The sequence below is a fragment of the Heteronotia binoei genome, chromosome 11 (genome assembly GCF_032191835.1).
Source record: "Heteronotia binoei isolate CCM8104 ecotype False Entrance Well chromosome 11, APGP_CSIRO_Hbin_v1, whole genome shotgun sequence".
Classification (NCBI taxonomy): Eukaryota; Metazoa; Chordata; class Lepidosauria; order Squamata; family Gekkonidae; genus Heteronotia; species Heteronotia binoei.
In genome coordinates, this window is record NC_083233.1 from 56,677,518 (window position 1) to 56,694,907 (window position 17,390).

At 43.8% G+C, this 17,390-nt stretch overlaps 1 protein-coding gene across 2 annotated transcripts; it reads left to right on the forward strand.

The window, feature by feature from the left end:
* The first annotated feature begins 1,647 nt into the window (after window positions 1–1,647).
* CFAP73 (cilia and flagella associated protein 73) lies at window positions 1,648–16,596 on the forward strand. Of its 2 annotated transcripts, none has more exons than XM_060249769.1 (7): window positions 1,648–1,788; window positions 4,405–4,510; window positions 6,006–6,110; window positions 10,057–10,257; window positions 10,971–11,192; window positions 12,568–12,726; window positions 16,421–16,596. In XM_060249769.1, the coding sequence occupies exons 1-7, from the start codon at window positions 1,730–1,732 to the stop codon at window positions 16,451–16,453; spliced, it is 885 nt and encodes a 294-aa protein (XP_060105752.1). In that variant the 5' UTR covers window positions 1,648–1,729; the 3' UTR covers window positions 16,454–16,596. The 2 variants fall into 2 exon arrangements, with proteins under 2 accessions (XP_060105752.1, XP_060105751.1); XM_060249768.1 differs by lacking the exon at window positions 16,421–16,596 and adding an exon at window positions 14,843–15,003.
* The last annotated feature ends 794 nt before the right edge of the window (window positions 16,597–17,390 follow it).

Consider the following 17,390-nt stretch of genomic DNA (forward strand, 5'->3'; position numbering starts at 1 on the left):
TGTATGTGACTTAAAGTACTTCCTGCCGGCTCATTGGAGCCAGGAAAGCAGAGCTTGGGGACTGTATCACAATGGGTAGTGGGATCCAAATACCTGCCACCCTGCAGCTATCACAGACCCCTGCCTGTTTGAATGAACCAATAGCAAGCTAGCATGGGAGATTAGAGTTGTATATAGGTTTGGCCCACAGGCCCTTAGTCAGTCTTTGTTGGAGCAGCCTACACCATGCTTTTCCTAACAAAGAGCTGTCCTCACTATGATCTCGTCTCTGCAATGCTTTGAACCCACTATATTACAGCTATCACAAAGGGTTGCCAACAGAACTGGAGGAAATTGCTCTTTTAAAAAATAAAGGCTTAATGTGTGGGAAAGGGCAGTTGAAGCTTTTCATTGCATGGAGCTAATTAACATCCCATTAAGCCTCTTTAAAATTGACAGGGCATTTTTTTTTCACCCAGGCCAATTGGCAACCAGATACACACAACCTCAAAGACTGCTTTTGCTGACCACAGCTTGAACCTGATGTCCCAAAGACAAAGCAGCATTAGTAATTGGTGCTTTACTGCCGTGTATTTCCCGGTCCTGATTGGATGGCCCAGGCAAGCCAAGCAGGGTCAACCCCAGTTAGTAGTTGGATGGCAGACCTCCAAGGACATCCAGGGTTGCTATGCAGAGGCTGGCAACTGCAAGCCACCTCTGAACATCTCTTGCCAATGAAAACCCTATTCGGTCACCATAAGTCAGCTATGACTTGATGGCACTTTCCACCACTAACACATCGTCCACAAAAAGCAAAGGGAAAGGTGGGTTTCAGAGCATCTGAATTAGGAAATCTCAGATTGTGTTCCATTTTTCCTGTTACACAATGAGATATGCATTTACCCCCAAATGGAATGGATTTCAGCCTAGGATTGCAAACCAGCAGGTGTCCCATTTGGGTGCTCACTAGGATCCGCCCGTTGAACCAATATTTTTGCAATCACACATCAATATTTTAACCATATACTTTATTGCTGTATCTAGAAATGAAATACATCATTGGTGTGAAGTACGTAAGTTACATCCTGACCGCTGGGTGGAATATGATATGGAACTGGTTTATTATTTTTATCGGCTGTTCATTGTGCTTCACCTATAGTCCAGATTTTAGTTGTTTGGTTCTTATTTGCATTTTATTTTTGGTGCTTCATTGCTGGTTTATTCTGTGGGGTATAAAATGCTGCACCCCAACAGCAAGTAACAAACAAACCCCTCGCCCCCTTTCCAGTTTCTTTGTAAGGCTCCTGTGTATTTTGCGCATGAACAGAAACTCGCCTATTGCAATGGTCGGGAAACATTATGCTTCTGCTTCCTAACGTAGGCAATAAAACAAAAATCTTAGGGATTCCCGCAACCCACCCAGTTCCACCCACCCTCTTGGATGCAGTAAAAAAATGAAAAGGTTTTTCCAAGCATCGCTACCCCTGCTCCTCTGCCCCTCCCCTGCAGCCCCATCCACATGTACGCATACATGCTGCAAAAAGAAAACTTTCCAGCTCTTGAAAAGCCTCTTGGACGCGTGACCATGGCAACAGAACGTTGTGCTGCCAGTCTCCGTAGCAACGGGCAGGCGGGGCTCGCGCGGCTTCTGTGGGAAAGGTTAGCAAGCTGTCGGCTGCTTCGGACCTTTGCAACAAGCTGGACGGGGGCGGGGGGAGGGGTGAGAAGGTGGCGCTTTGGCTGCGGAGCGATGGCTTCGGATTTGGAGGAAAGAGTGCGTGCGGCTTTCCGCGACAGACTGCTGCTCGTGTAAGATTGGGATGCGGAGGGGGGCAACAGGGTTGCGTCGCAGTTTCTGCTTAATAGAAGCGGGGCGGGGAGATAAACCTGTGGCACGGGAGCGCGTTGCTCTGTGAGTGGCCTATCAGAGGAATCTTATGCCCGCAGAACCTCAGCATCAGCTCTTTGGGCCCGGAACAAGCGTGAAATGCGGCACCACCCTGTCCTGACCGCACCTGACACCGTCCAATTTAAATCCTGTCATCAGTAATGAAAGACCAAAAAAATCTGATGAGTTTTTGAAATGCTAGGAAGAGACCCTCTCATGCTAATGCGCTTGCAGGCCGAATGGTAGTATGTTGCTGCCCTGTCACAACAACTAACTCATGGCGACTCCATAAAGTCCCCACCTCTTAGGGCTTTCAAGGCAAGAATTCAGCAGAGGTGGTTTGCTGTGGCCTTCTTTGGGATGAGACTAGGCTCCCAGCAAAATTTACCCATACCTCCACTCTCTTTCTCACACTTGCCTGTCAAATGCACATTTCTCCAAAATTAAGCCCCACTATGTTTTTATTTATTTAATTAGTATATAACTGGCCTGTCTCCCAAATGGGGACAAAAAGTGGCTGACGCAGCTCTTCTGTCCTCCATGTTAGCTTCATAACAACCTTGTGAGGTAAGTCAGGCTGAGACTTTGAGGCTGGTCCGAGGTCACCCAATGAGCTTCCATGGCTGAACAGGGATTCAAACCTAGGAGTTCCAAGATCCTAGCCTGACACTTCAACCACTACATGGCACTGGCAATATATCTGTATACATGCAGCTGTCCAGACTTCCTTGGGAGGTGGTGGACTCTCCTTCTTTGAAGGTTTTCAAATGGAGGCCATCTGGCAACAGTGTTATTCTGTGAACTTAGGCAGACATGAGAAGTAGGGCAGGAAGGGTTGCATCTGTGCTTAGTTCTTGTTACCTCTTCTTGCATGCCCAGGGAAATGCTGATCGTGACTTTCTCCAGGCCAGTTTAGCCAGGGATCCTGGAGGTATGGTTTTTTGCCATCTTCAAGGCATGGAGCAAGGTCATTGGGAGTGGGGAGTATTTGTGAATTTCCTGCATTGTGCAGGGGGTGGACTAGATAAGGGGTGTCAAATGTGTGACCCGAGGGATGGACCAGGCCGTTGGAAGACTCCTATCAGGTCCGCGAGCAACTCACTGTCATCTGTGTCCTTCTCTCTCTCTCTTGCTTCCCTCTGCATAACAGCTTGCTTTGCCAGGCATGCTGAATTGCACAGGAGCTACAAAGCAAAGCCTGTATTTTCTCCATTGGCTGACCAGCACATGAAGCATGTACAAAAGCTCACAATGCCCAGCCATTTCATGTTTTCCCCTTGGTCTTAGACTCAAAACATCAGCCATGAGATTTCTGTAATAAATATCAATAAATCAAAAGTAGGTTTGCAGCTTAAACAACACCTGAACAGCATACTCAAGATTGTTACAACAGGGACATTGTCTCTAGATTTTGATGCAGTAATTCAGAGCAAGAGGTGTCAGTTATCAGAAACTGTTAAATAAACAAAATATTGCAACAGCGTTAATCTTTTAAGCATGTCTTATTTTTTAAATTTTTAAAAAAATCTTTAATTGTGTTTGTGTCCTTTATAAAGTTTATATCTCCGTTACCTGGCATTACATTTTATGGCACACATGGCCCAGTCTGACAAGGTCTCATTTATGTCAGATCTGGCCCTCTTAATAAATGAGTTTGACACCCCTGAACTAGATGATTCTATGAAAAGAATCCAACTCTATGATTCTATGAAAAGCTTTCAGAGTGCTTGCCCCCCTCCCCATGCATCTGGAAATGGCAAGTATAGGATACTAGTGCATTGGAAAGGAGCCCACGTGGGCAGTGCCTACAAAAATGTGTACTTTCCTATATGGCATGCCTTGCAGTCTTTTTCCAAATGATATTATCAGAACATATTTGGGAATGACTGGAGAAAAGCAAAGGAGAACCTGGATAATGCAACTATTAGGGGACAACATTGTGGCCACTTATTATCATATGTGATTGAGGCAAATGTCATAAATTACTTGCATTTTGTCTGCCCTAATTTATAGGGATGTTATAAGCTCTACTGTGATCATATGAGTGGTTTTTTTTAAACACTTGAAATATGCTATATATAGGATAAGTGTAATTATTTAGAGTATCATCGCTCTCACTAATATATTGGATGTGTCTCTTCTCTGAGTGCAGGTTCACACATTCATGTGCATTAGCTTATTTCCCAGCATGTGATGATTGGGTAGCTGAACATGTGACCTGATGTCACTGACAATCGTCGCATGAGAGTTTATATGGAAGTTCTGTTTGTGTTGTTTCCAATGCGGTGATAGAGAGTCGCAAACGGTCAATGTAAAAACACCCCTGGAATGGCCCATTCGTACATATAAGTCTTAATGACGTGTGAACATATGATGCTGCCTTATTTTGATTCAGACCATCAGTTAGACTGCCGGCGGCTTTTCAGTGGCTGGAGCAGAGGAACATTTGAGTTCAGTGCATTGGAAATTGATAGCAGTTACCTCCAAAAGTGCACAGCAAAGAGAAGGTTGATGTGACCCTTGTATATTTGTTCCAGGAAAATCCCTGAAAAAGAAGATGATCTTTTGCCTGCTGGTTGCTGCCTGCTGGAGAAACGAAGAGAGCTGGCAGAGGTGGAACAAGCTCTGTTAGCTCAGAAAGAGGTAATTGCACCACTGGCAAGAGCTTGTTAAAGGAACTAGGATGAAAAAGGTCTGTGATGCAGACTTCCGTTGTTGATGAACACGCATGAATTTTTGTGCGTGTACAGAACAATCAAGGATCTTTGGCTGAGATGTAAGATCTGCACTGGTAGAATTCTGCCCTAAATCTCCCTGAAAATGCATTCTCATGTTTTCTCAAGTGCAAGGTTATCCTGGGTTCCTGTAGTTTGGTGAAGGTGCTGACAATTCACTTAGAAATCTCTTATCAACTCTTTGGAGTGCTAAAATTCGCAGCATTTTCTGAAAAGGAATTATTGTTAAACCAGTGGTGTAAATATACTGAACAGGTACATTGAGTGTGGATGTTTGGCAGTTTTTTCATAGAGTCTAGTATTGGAAAAATCAAAAATGAAAAAGAAGTGCAGTTTGCACAACATCCTCGCTTAATCAGTGTTTGCAGTTTCTTCAATAAATAATTTAATGTTTCTTGCAGACTTGTGCATGGTGCTGGTATTACCAGTGAACTTCAAACCCTGCTCCCCATCTTGTCTTGTACTTATGCCATTAATAACTGACCTCTGAGCTGATTAATAACTGACCAAGAGCTTACAAAAAAGAGCCTTGTAAGTGCTTGGAGGATTTGTTCCTGTGGCCATTTAACGTAGAGAGTGATTAAAATATGAAATTCACTGCCAGAGGATGTAGCAATGGCCGCAGGAACAAACAGTTTTAAAAGGGGATTAGATAGATTCATGGAGGAGAGGTCTGTCAGTGGCTACTAGCCATGGTGGCTGAGAGGAACCTCCACATTCAGAGGCAATAAAACTCTGACTCTCAGAGTCAAGAGGCAACATCAGGGGAAGGTTTCCACAGCAATGCCCTGTTGTCGGCCATCTAGAGGGACTGGTGGCTATTGTGTGAGACAGGATGCTGGACTAGAAAGACCACTGGTCTGATCCAGCAGGGCTCTTCTCATGATGTGAATACTGAATACAAGAACCAGAACACATGCAGCAGATCTGCATGCACAGGTTGACTTCTCCAGCATATTCCTTCGAGGTCCTTTAAACACATAGGAGGGGTTAGATATGGTAATCTAAAAAAGAAAAAAACCAAGTCCCTATAATGTTACAGATGGCAGAGTGAGGCTTAGAGTGAATGACTTGCCTAAAAAAAATTCATGACAGAGGCAAGGTTTGGACTGGGGACCTTCCTGATTTGTAGGTCTGTCTCTCACATTGCAGTCATAAACACATACAAACAGAATTGTACCATTGCATTCAGTTGGACTTACTCTATGAAAATTGTGTTTAGGAATAGGATTGCATCCTTAGGCTCTGCTGTAGACCAGTTCTTATGCTGCAGTTAAAAGCACAGCTACAATGGCAGGTTGAAAAGTTAGCTGCTGTGCTGTTAAAGAATATACTTATCATTTCTTTTAACACTGTTGAACACTATGTAGCCTTCTCCTTGCTGTTGGATGTTCCTTTTGTAGGAATTCCAGATGAAGATGGAGAGCCTGCAGCATCGTCAGCAGGAGCTGGAGAGCAAGGAAAAGCAGCTCAAAGAAGCGGTCTTGAAGTTTGACAAATTCTTGAAGGTCTGAAGGCATCAGAGGAGGGGTTCAGCTGCTGTTGCTAGATGTTCTGTAGTGGGGCTAAGGCACTGAGGGTGGGGAGAGGTGATTTGGGGGGCTGAAACAGGGACTGAAGTGGCCTAAAAGCGATAAGAGTCAAGAGAGTCAGTGTGGTGTGGTGGTTAAGTGTGCAGGCCTCATTTTGGGCAGGAGCTCACAGGAGCAGAGCTCCAGAAACTCTAAATGTGATTGTACAAATCTTACACCCCACCCTCAAATAATTGCTTCTGGGCTCCATTGATCAAACCCTCTGTAAGAATTTTGCTGAACTCTAAGATATGACAAACTTTCTAATATTTTCCCCCACAAAAAATGGGGAAAATAATCAAAACATATAAAGCAGACAGATGGAAATTTTCATCATGCCATTGTGGCTACATAGGTGAAAATCATGTTAAAAGTATGAGGGGTGTAAGGTTTTATTAAGACAACTATAATTCAAGAAGCATTTTAAGGTAGATGCTGAACTGATATAATTTAGTATCCCTTCTGGTGATGTCAGGGATGTGTGGCATATGCAGATGAGTTATGCAAATGAGCTCTGGCACCACTTTTTCTATGAAATGACCCCTGAGTGTGTGGACTCTTATCTGGGAAAACCAGGTTTGATTCCCCACTCCTTCACATGCATCTGCTGGAATGGCCTTGGGTCAGCCATCACTATCGTAGGAGTTGTCCTTGAAAGGACAGCTGCTGTAAAAAGCTCTCTCAGCCCCACCTTCCTCACAGGTGTCTGTTGTGTGTGTGTGGGAAGGTAGAGAAGATTGTGACTGCTCTGAGACTCTGAGATTCAGAGTATAGGTAGGATATAAATCCAATATCTTCTTCTTCCCATCCAAGTTCAGAGATTATTGATGGAGTGGTAGGCTACATATTAAATTTCCCCAGCGGGGCATATAGTGGCTCCCTGGCATCATATCAGGTCAGGAAAGCACTACAGGTGGGAAAGTTTAAGTCCCTTCTTCCTGTGAACCACAGTCCCAATCTGAATTGGACCCTCATTAACCTGAGAATTTTAAGTTTCAACATGCAACTCCCAGTCCCTGGACGTGTTCAGTTCAGCAGGATCCAGGGCTGACCCATAAACAATGGAACTTGTATTCAGGCTCTAATATACATAAGAGCAGGGGTTGTTTTGTAGAAAAAATAGGTGGTGGAGCTCATCCAGGAATTGTTATGCAGCTGCACCTACTATTCAGTGGACAAGGTGGGAAGGAGGAGGTGGAACTCTCAGAAAGGTTCAGGAGCTGTGCTCCTGTGAGCTCCCACTGAATCGGAAGTCTGCGTAAGAGGGATCTTAGAGACATCATTCCTTCCCCCCCACTGCTTTTTTAAATAAAATCTAAACATCCAGGAAAGGAACCTGGAATGTTGTGTTCTCCTTTTACCCAAATAACTACATCTAGGATTTCTAATTTATCGAACCTCATCTATAGCTGAGCCTTTAATGCAAGTTTGCTGTGCAGGTATTAGAGCGGAATCCTAGGGAAATCTCAGAATTAATTTTTTTTGTCAATGGTGCTTACTGCCAGGGAAGTCTGTTTAGGATTGTAGCCTTAATAACTGAGTCTTTGCATGACCGCTTATCTACTGCAGCAGATCGAACTGTCTTGAAAGGCATAGGTACAGAAGCCAGTTGAAAAGTTGGGTTTTTCCTTGAACTGTAAAGTTCAGTGTCTGCCTGTACTTCTGTAAACTCAGTTGGAAACAATTCAGAGACATTGTAAGCTGTGCTTTCACATAATCTTCTGAGAACATAAGAAGAGGCCTGCAGGCTCAAACCAAAGGTCCATCTAATCCAGCATCCTGTTTCCCATAGAAACCACCTCAATGTTTCCAACAAAACACATAAGCAAGCAAGGCATGAAGGCATCAGCTTTCCTCTATAGCATGTGTTTACTTCACATACAACAGAGGTACACTCAGGATGTTTTTTGTAGCAGGAACTCCCTTGCATATTAGGCCACACATCCCTGATGTAGCCAATCCTCCTGGAGCTTACAGTAGGCCCTGTATTAAGAGCCCTGTAAGCTCTTGGAGGATTGGCTACATCGGGTGTGTGGCCTAATATGCAAAGAAGTTCCTGCTACAAAAAAAGTCCTGAGTGTACCTCTGTTGTATGTGAAGTAAACACATGCTATAGAGGAAAGCTGATCCCTTCATGCCTTGCTTGCTTCTGTTTAGCTGTCTTCTGTTTAGCTGTCATGGCCAATACCTTTTGCTTAATATAATAAAGAAATGGAACGTCCATCAAAGTTTGTCCAGTCCTTTTAGAAGAAGAAGAACTGCAGATTTATACCCCGCCCTTCTCTCTGAATCAGAGACTCAGAGCGGCTTACAATCTCCTATGTCTTCTCCCCCCACAACAGACACCCTGTGAGGTGGGTGGGGCTGAGAGGGCTCTCACAAGAACTGCCCTTTCAAGGACAACTCTTGTGAGAGCTATGGCTGACCCAAGGCCATTCCAGCAGGTGCAAGTGGAGGAGTGGGGATTCAAACACGGTTCTTCCAGATAAGAGTCTGTGCACTTCACCACTACACCAAACTGGCTCTCTAGAAATCCTGTAGGGATCCATTAATTAGTCATCACACTAAATAGTGGGGAGTATCCAGCCATCCAAGCATAGACGTTTTGCAGCATTCCCCCTGGTTCTTACAGCTCCTTCCATCTCTCAGGAAGATCATTTGGGTTGTGAGATCTTTGCACAGGAACAGTTGTGAAGGTCAGTGGGTGGGAACGATGAGGGACAAATCAACCTTTTCCCTAATGGAATTGTGCTTGCCCTTTCTCACTACACGACTCCCCCCACCAGCCAGGCAATTATTCCATTGGATGGATCTTGCCAAGGGTTATTTTGCAGAAAAAGAGGTGCTGGAGCTCATTAGCACAACTCATTTGCATATGTCACACACCCCTGGCGTCACTGGAAGGTGTACTAGATTATATCAGCTCAGCATCTACCATAAAATTCTTCTTGAATTGTAATTGTCATCTTAAAACCTTACTCCCATCATACTTTTTAAGTTACTTTCTCCTATGAGACCACAGTGGCATGATGAAAATTTCCATCTGTCTTCTCTATATGTTTTGGTTATTTTCCAATTTTTTTGTGGTGAAAAATATTAGAAAGTTTGTCAAATCTTCAAAATTCTCACAGAGGGTTTGGTCAATGGAGCCCAGAAGCAAGTATTTTTTGGGAGGGGGGGGGGTAAGAGAGAAAGAGCACAATAAACGTTAGAGGTTCCAAAGCTCCGCTCCTGTGAGCTCCTGCCCAAAATGAGGTCTGGATCTTGCAGCCTTTGAAGAAATCTTTGGGTGGGTCAGAAGGGGCTGCAGAAGTTGAGAGGAATGCAAGAAAATTGCTTTCTGAGCACAGAGTGCTGGGGTACAGGCCAATGCCTCCTTTGGATTTCAACTGTCACTAATCTGTTTGATTCAGTGATTACTGGTTGTTTTTTTTTTAACTTTTCAAAAGTTTATTGAAATTTCAAAGGTTTACAACAAGCTGAATAAAGTCAATTTTTGGTAATGTGAAGATGATTAGGGTTTGTAGAATCTTTTGGGCTCAAGTGCCGTGTTCTACTGGAGAAAGTTTTTCTTCCAGACGTTTCATTCTCGGCTGGAAGAAAAACTTTCTCCAGTAGAACACGGCACTTGAGCCCGAAAGATTCTACAAACCCTAATGATGTTACCAGCCGTGAAAACCTGAAATCTTTGATAATGTGAAGATGGATAATAGATAAGTAACAAATCAGATCTCATTAAATAATCTCTCAGAAAGTGATTCCTGTTTTGAGGAAGTGATTACTTCTTCATATGAAGAAGCCACTGCTCAGGGTTTTTGAACCCCCATGTGGAAGGGTGAGGCCAGGGAAAACATGGCATGACATCATGTTCCCCCTCTTGTAGGACAGCGATGCCAAACGCAGCCGGGCCCTGCGGAAAGCTGAGGTAGAGCAGCAACAAGCGGCACAGAGAGGAGTGGAGGCAGAGCACCTTCGGCAGGAAATAGCTCGACTCCTCTTCTTGAAGGAGAAGCTGCAGCAGCGTCTTGAGGCCCACAAGGCCTTTCCTGAATACCTGCAAAAGGTTGTGGAAAAGGCAGAGCAGGTGAGAGGGCTGAGGAGGTGGAAGCCTGAATTAAGATGCCTGAAGAAAAACCCTGAACTATTTTAAGTGCAACCCAAAGTCTGCAGCCCAGAACCCTGTAGCTGATGGGTATTTTTACTCATTAAGCTCCGTAACAGATGGCAAGTATTACCACTGGCCTGGAATGGGTTGTGCCAGTCACTGAGCATGTGTGCATGTATAAGCACTGCAGCCCTAGTGCCTCCATTGCCTCTTGGTAATAAGGTCACCTCTTCCCCTCTATCCCAGCAATAGAAGCTCTAGTCCTTCAAGCAAATTCCTGCAGAAGCGCCACTGGTTTAGCTTCCAGATGACCAGACCCAGCAGTGCTGCTGCCCAGCATCTCTGTGGCTTGCTTCAGCCATAAGCAGAAAGGCCTAGTGTGCTGCTATTCATAACATCATCTACCCTAGGCCAATGCATTCATTTGTTACGCAGCCTCTTGCTTCCCAAAAGGAAAGGCGCCTGCAGGTTCCAAGTGATGGTACCACTTTCTTACATTCTTGGGAACCTTTCTGGGAAATGAAAGAAGTACCTGGCAGGTTCAGGAGCTGCAACACACCTCTAGAGTGCAAGTAGTGATGTCATTTCCAGATTTTGGCCCTTATGACGTGAATTAAAGGCACTGGTGTCTATTATCTCAGGAGAATGACCATGTACCGGCTGTCTACTTTATTGTTGCTTCCCCACTGCAGTTTCAGGAAATCCCCGAACTGATCAGCCGTTTCCAGACCTTAATTGCATCCCAGGCCAAGTTAACACAGAGGGAGCTTGTGAATCGTGAAGCCGTGGAAGAGGAACGCACCCGCCTGCAGAAATATGTGGAAGAGAGCAGCAACCAGATCTTGCGGCAAAACAACCAGATTGCGCAGCTGCAGGCTCAGCTGGAACAGACCCAGATCAGGGTTCATGAAGGGGTAGGTTGCTGAACTTTTGCTGAAGTTGGGCATCCAAACGGTAGTGGGTTTTTTGAAGCATCCACACAATGCTGTTTAATCAGAGGGTTCCAGACTGTTGGCTCTTGGCTGGCAACTGGCAGGATGCTTGAGGAAGTGGAGATGGATGGAAATGGTGTTTTGTGTTGGCACTTCTTGCTGCATAACTGGAAGGGACATCACAGCATCACTCAGCACATTAGTGGTTCCCTGAAGTTCTGTTGTAAAAACCATAGGGAAATTCCTAGAGTGTCACACAAGGTAACGATGTCATTTCTAGATTCCTAGGTAGAATTGCCATTGCAGCATCTCTTGACATCCCCCTCCCCTTTCCATCATCTCACCATTGAGCACCAGCAGCGGGACAAGCAGAAAAGTATACCTTCCAGTGTGAGAAGGCACTGTCTCTCAAAAATATCTAATAAAATCAGTTAACAGCAAAGCAGGGGAGAAATATGGCAAGCAGAGAACTAGGTATATAACTCAAACCTTTTCTCAAGGTTTATCTCATTTTGGCACCATTTTTCTTGTGTAAACCCCTTTCCCTCTGTGCCACTGGTGGGCTTTTCCAGGCCCCTTTCCAAAATTAGCAGCTGCTTGATTGCTACAGCACAATAACATTACAGTGATCTATAGCCACAATCAACATCTCGAGAGGTAACATTGGATCAGAATCCTAGGAAATAGTGTTATGGGGCTGGAGAAGTGACTGGGTCTGGAGTGGGGAGGGCTGTAAATTAAAGCCTGAGTTGGATCCAACCTTTGAGAACTCCCCCCCCCCCCCCCGCCCTCATGCCACTTAACAGTTTGTTAGGAGCATTAGCCTGCTGGAATGCAGCCATGGCTATTTTGCCAGAACTCTCCAAACCATTGTTCAAAAAGCTTGGGGGCAAAGGGCCATCAGCATGTGGGAGCGGCCCATGGCTGGTTCTCCCCTGCTTGCCAGGATTCTGAGCTGGATGGGACCTTTTCCTGTTCCCAGTGCTGGCAGCAAGAAGAGCTGGCATCCAAGTGAATGCCATGAAAAGCAAACAAAGACACAAACATGGCCCTCAGGCTGAAAATGCTGCTCATTCCTGTGCTGTTGTATGTGGGAATCCTAGTATTGGAGCTTGTTGATGGATAAAGTCTCTTTTCTTTCATAACTGGAGCAGGCACAAACCAACAACTCTCATGTAGCCTCTCCTGTGGCTGAATATCGAGACTTTGTGAATGGCTTTCTATCTGTGAGAGAGTTATTCCTGGAACAGGGCCTCTATATCTTTTAAAAAAACCCACAACCAGGACACACCTTGGGAGGTAAATTGCAAGCAGCAGTGTTCTTACCGGACTCCCTGTTCTGTGACTTTCTCTGCAGGAGTCTTTCTGGAACAGAATCCAGACCACAGCTGCTGAGAAGACCTTGGAGGTGGGGCAGATCAAGCTGGCGACTTTGAATCTCTTCCAGATGGTGGCCAAGCACAGGAAACTGCCAGCCGACGTGGCCCAAGAGGACACAGAAGCGCAACTGGATGCGGTCAGTGTCAATCATAGCAGGAGGGCCTGTTGTTCAGTGAGTAGAGCATAGGCTTTTCCCACAGAAGGTTCCATGTCTGCTCCTTTTCAGTGACTGTCTATTTCACTACAAAAATGAACAGTTCAAAAAGATCTCAAGCAGCAGAGCTGGAAGAAAGCCCTGCTTCAGATGTTAGGCAGCTGTTCCCAGTCAGTAAAGCTGAAGATAGATCCACAGTTTGGTTCACTGTGTGATCAGTTCATGTATGCAAGCTCTTCCTTGCAATTACTCTCAGGGACAGCTACAGAGAGCTCTGTGTGCTTCCACCCCCCAATTCCTGCACCCAGACAATCCAAATTCTGCACCTTGTATGTATGCCTCAAAACAAGCGTGCTTGTGTGATCATTTTGAATAATTAATTCTGCTTTTGCTAACCACAGGATGAGGGGAAAGCTGTTCAGGGCACCAGATTCTAGAAATTGTATTCCAAACCACGGGAGATTCTTTTCAGACATGTTGCTAGGTTTTGAATATAAATCAGACATAGACCATTTACTTCTGGAGATATTGGTGCAACATTAAGGGTTAGTAACTTGCAATTATTTTATTCAGAAAGGGCTGTGGCTCAGTTGTAATGCCTGTGCTTTGAATGTCAATGGTCCCAGGTTCAGTCCCCCAGTAGGGTTACCAGATGTCCTCTTTTTAAAGGACATGTCCTCTTTTTTTGGTGTCAGTCCTCTGGGCTTTAAAAAAAACTGATGAAAATGTCCTCTTTTTGGGCCAGAAGGTTAGACATATTCCTAGTTAGTAGCTTAAATGGTTAAGGGTATTTAAAATGAGATTTGTCATAGTGATAATTCATTTGAAGCAGTCAGTTGGGAAATATGTCCTCCTTTTTGCTTTTCCAAATATGGGAACCCTTGTCCTTGGAATTGCTCTAGAAGCACAGAGAGCTTCCACCATTCGGAACAGACAGCACTGATCTATTCAGAGCCAGGGTGGTAGAGTAGTTTGAGTGTCATGCCAGCATCTGGGATGTCCGGTTTCAGATCCCCAAGGGTGACCATGTGCCAGTCTCTCAGCCTAAGCTATCTTGCAGGATTGTGGTGAGGATAAAATGGGGTACCTTAATAGCCTTATAGACTGATACAGTACTGAGGTAGATGAACCAGTTGTCCGACAGTACAAAGAATCTTCATATGTTTTTACAAGAAAGCATATTTTGTAGGATCCAAGATATGCATTCATTATCTGTGAGTAGCCCTGACCTGGACAGCCCAGGCTAGCCTGATCTTGCCAGCTCTTGGAAGCTAAGCAGGGTTGGCCTTGGCTTGTATTTAGAAGGGTGGCCTCCAAGGAATACCAGGGCCATGATGTGGAAGCAGGTAATGGCAAACCACCCTTTAATGTCTCCTGCCTTGAAAACCCTATGGGTTTGCTATAAGCTATGACTTGATCCCCCCCCCCCCCCCAAAATCCACAAGTGTCCATGCAACTAAAGGCTGGAGAACTGTTTAATAATAATAATAATAATAATAATAATAATAATAATAATAATAATCATCCTCTTCAGAGACATGCAAAAGGTGGCTCATAAACTAATACAAGATAAATTTGAAAAATCATAAAATCATTACAATTAGCAAAGAGTTTTTAAAAACTCAGCCACTAATAGCCCAGAGTATAAAAACAGGCATAACATAAAACATGTAGTTACCTTAAGTGATACATTTAACAGTCCTCAAGGAAGAAGTAGATTGTAAAAACAGATTTAAAAGCAGATTTAAAAATATGAACCTCCTAATTAAAGAGAAATGGGTAAAAAGAAATATTGTGGCATAGCACCTAAAACAGAGTGGAGTAAGCTCCAGGTGAGTCTCAAAGGAGAGAATACTCGACAGGTGAGGTGCTGCCACTGAAAAAGCCCATCTCTGGTTACTATGCCTCACCTGTGCAGGCAGAAGCTACAGTTTGTTCAGCATTTGAAGGTGGTGCTGTTCCCATTTTTCAGATGGGTTAGATATATTGAACCATCAGACCACATGCTAGATAGTTTACTTGTTATATGGCTGGAAACATCTATAGATTCTGCCCAGGTAGCATACTTGTACAAGACATATTACTCCAATTCATCCAGGTCAAGCTGTGTATGCTAGACTTAATCGACATGCTGGCTGACTTCCGTAAAGGGGATCCACCATCATTTCCTCAGCCTGAGCCAACAACAACTCCTCAGTCTGAGCTCAGCAAGATATATCCAGCATCTAGGTGAGTAGGCACATCAGCTGCTTCCGTATCTGCTAGCATGCGAGTCATCTCAACAGAAAACAACCAATTGTCTGCATAGTATTTCTTTTAAATTATATGGAAGACCTGCAATTTGCAAGGCTGTGTAATTATTGGTAGAGTTGTGGGTAGGGAAATGTTCTGTGGAAGCACAGAAGGCTAAGGATTCAGCTTCCGAGAAATGTCAGCTTTATCTTGATGGTTACCCCCAAATTACAACACAGTTACTTTTTACTCCAGAAGTAACTTATGAAAACCAAGATGAATATTTGGGATATACTGTGGCTTACCTGACCAAAATGCTGAGGTAATCTTGAAATGGGAAATAAGGGACATACTCAGAAGAGAACATCTTGTAATAAGAGTGATTTGAATTACCCTCATGTTAATGGTTTAATATTTGAGATTTTTATTACTAGATTGCTTACCATTCTGGGAGCCAGTTGTTGAGGTAAAGTATTTCAATCATGTCTCCTCCCTTCCCCCTTTTTTTTAGTTTTTGTAACATCAAGCCTGATACAGAATGAACTCAGTGCTTGCACATCGTTTTATGTTACTTAGCTGGTCCTGTTAAAAAGTATTATTAAAAGGTCCTGTTAAAAGGCATTCTGATTTTGGAATTTGCTCAGTACAGCTGTAAACAACTTTATACCACAGGTATGATATACCTGTGTAGTATAAATACCACATGTAGTAATGCAGTAATACAGATTTTAAAAAGGGAGAATCTGAAAAATTACAGGCCACTTAGTATAACATCAGTTCCCAGTAACATGATGGGAAAAGATAAAGAAGAACAAGATTTGTCAATGAAGAATTGGCATGGCTTCTGCAAAGGATTGCCTCACCAATGTTTGGAGTTAATTCAGGGTTTATAAGGATGAGCCAGCAGATTTTATAGATGAGCTCCTACTGTGGTTTTGGAAAGCTTCTCATCAAAGGATCCCAAATAAACTTATCAGGGCTTTCTTTTGGTGTAGGAACTCATTTGCATATTAGGCCACATACCCCTGATGTAGCCAGTCCCCCAAGAGCTTACAGGGCTGTTAGGACAGAGCCTACTGTAAGGTCCAGGCTACATCAGGGGTGTGTGGCCTAATATGCAAAGGAATCCCTGCTACAAAAAAAGCCCTGAAATTTAGCAGTCATGAGATAAGAGGATGGGATTTAGGGAAGAAATAAATGGTTAGTTCTCAAATGAGAAGGTTGTGACCCCTCACAGAGAAGAATTAATCAGTGGGCAACCTTGAACAAATTCTCACTCTGAGTTCAAGAACACTTTTTCTTCTCCAGTGGGTCAGGTATCCTTCAGAAACACAAGCAAGGCTTTTTATGTTCCCACTTGCGCTGAAGACAAACATTTTAAGCAGCCGTGTCATAGGAGGTGGTGTACACAATCTGTCAACACTGTCTTCTGTTTTCTACCTAGGACAACCACGTCACTGTCTACACAAAAAACTAAATGGACACCAACCTGACATATAAAATAGCATTGTTTAGAAACCACTGAGAGAACCATTTTGGTCTTCCAGGATGTGTTGTTACAGACCCTCTGCCACCATTCTTAAAAGACTTTCAACTGCTGAACTAGAACTGATCCGGAAGCATAGTTGCATTCATTCTACAGGTCTTATTCATCTTAGCCAAATGAGAAACACTGTGTTATCACACGGGACTATGCCTATGATTTTCACAAAAGATCGTGTTGAATATATTTGAGTCTGCCAAAAATATTCTGGATTCCAATATAATAGTAAAAATGTTATCCATCTTCAGGGGGGATCCTTGGAAAGAAAGGCAGCATATAAATTTATTAAAGAATGACAGATATGTCAGATTGAAGCCCACAATTTATTTAATTGGCAATTAAGAGATTGTGAGGCATCGCATCCCTGACATCCCTCAAGACTTAATGTGTTTGGTAATGGGCTTGTTCCATCTTGCAGGTGTTACTAATTGGTCTCTCTACCTAAACAGCCCTTATCCTCTTCAAGGCCAGAGTTGGAAGTGTAGGAATTAGCTTTTCACGAGAACCTGTGGCCCATAGGATGGGAGGGGAAGAATTAGGCGTGGTGTGGTAATCTTCTAGAGGCTTATAGCAAGAACTTGTTCTGGTGGATGTCATCATCACCTGAGGCTGCTTGGCCAAAAAACTAGAATTGAGCTAGGAGACCAGGGAAGAGAGATTCTGATGGACTAACTGCCTGGACTGTGATATGCTTGAATTGCAATTGAGGACATTCAAGCTGTGGCCTTTGAGGCAATACCAGCAAGAGAGTGTTGGAATTATTATCCTTGAAATTCATTAAGATCGGTGTTTCAACTAGCAAGTCATTTGGGAATGGTATATGAAGCCCTTGTTGGGGCAAATGAAGCCGTAGGCTGAAGAAGGTCTGTCT

Coding starts and splice junctions, on each gene's coding strand:
- CFAP73 (XM_060249768.1), top strand. CDS start 1,730: ATGGCTTCGGATTTGGAGGAAAGAGTGCGTGCGGCTTTCCGCGACAGA. Junction 6,111..10,056: donor AGTTTGACAAATTCTTGAAG/GTCTGAAGGCAT, acceptor CCCCTCTTGTAG/GACAGCGATGCCAAACGCAG. Junction 10,258..10,970: donor TTGTGGAAAAGGCAGAGCAG/GTGAGAGGGCTG, acceptor TCCCCACTGCAG/TTTCAGGAAATCCCCGAACT.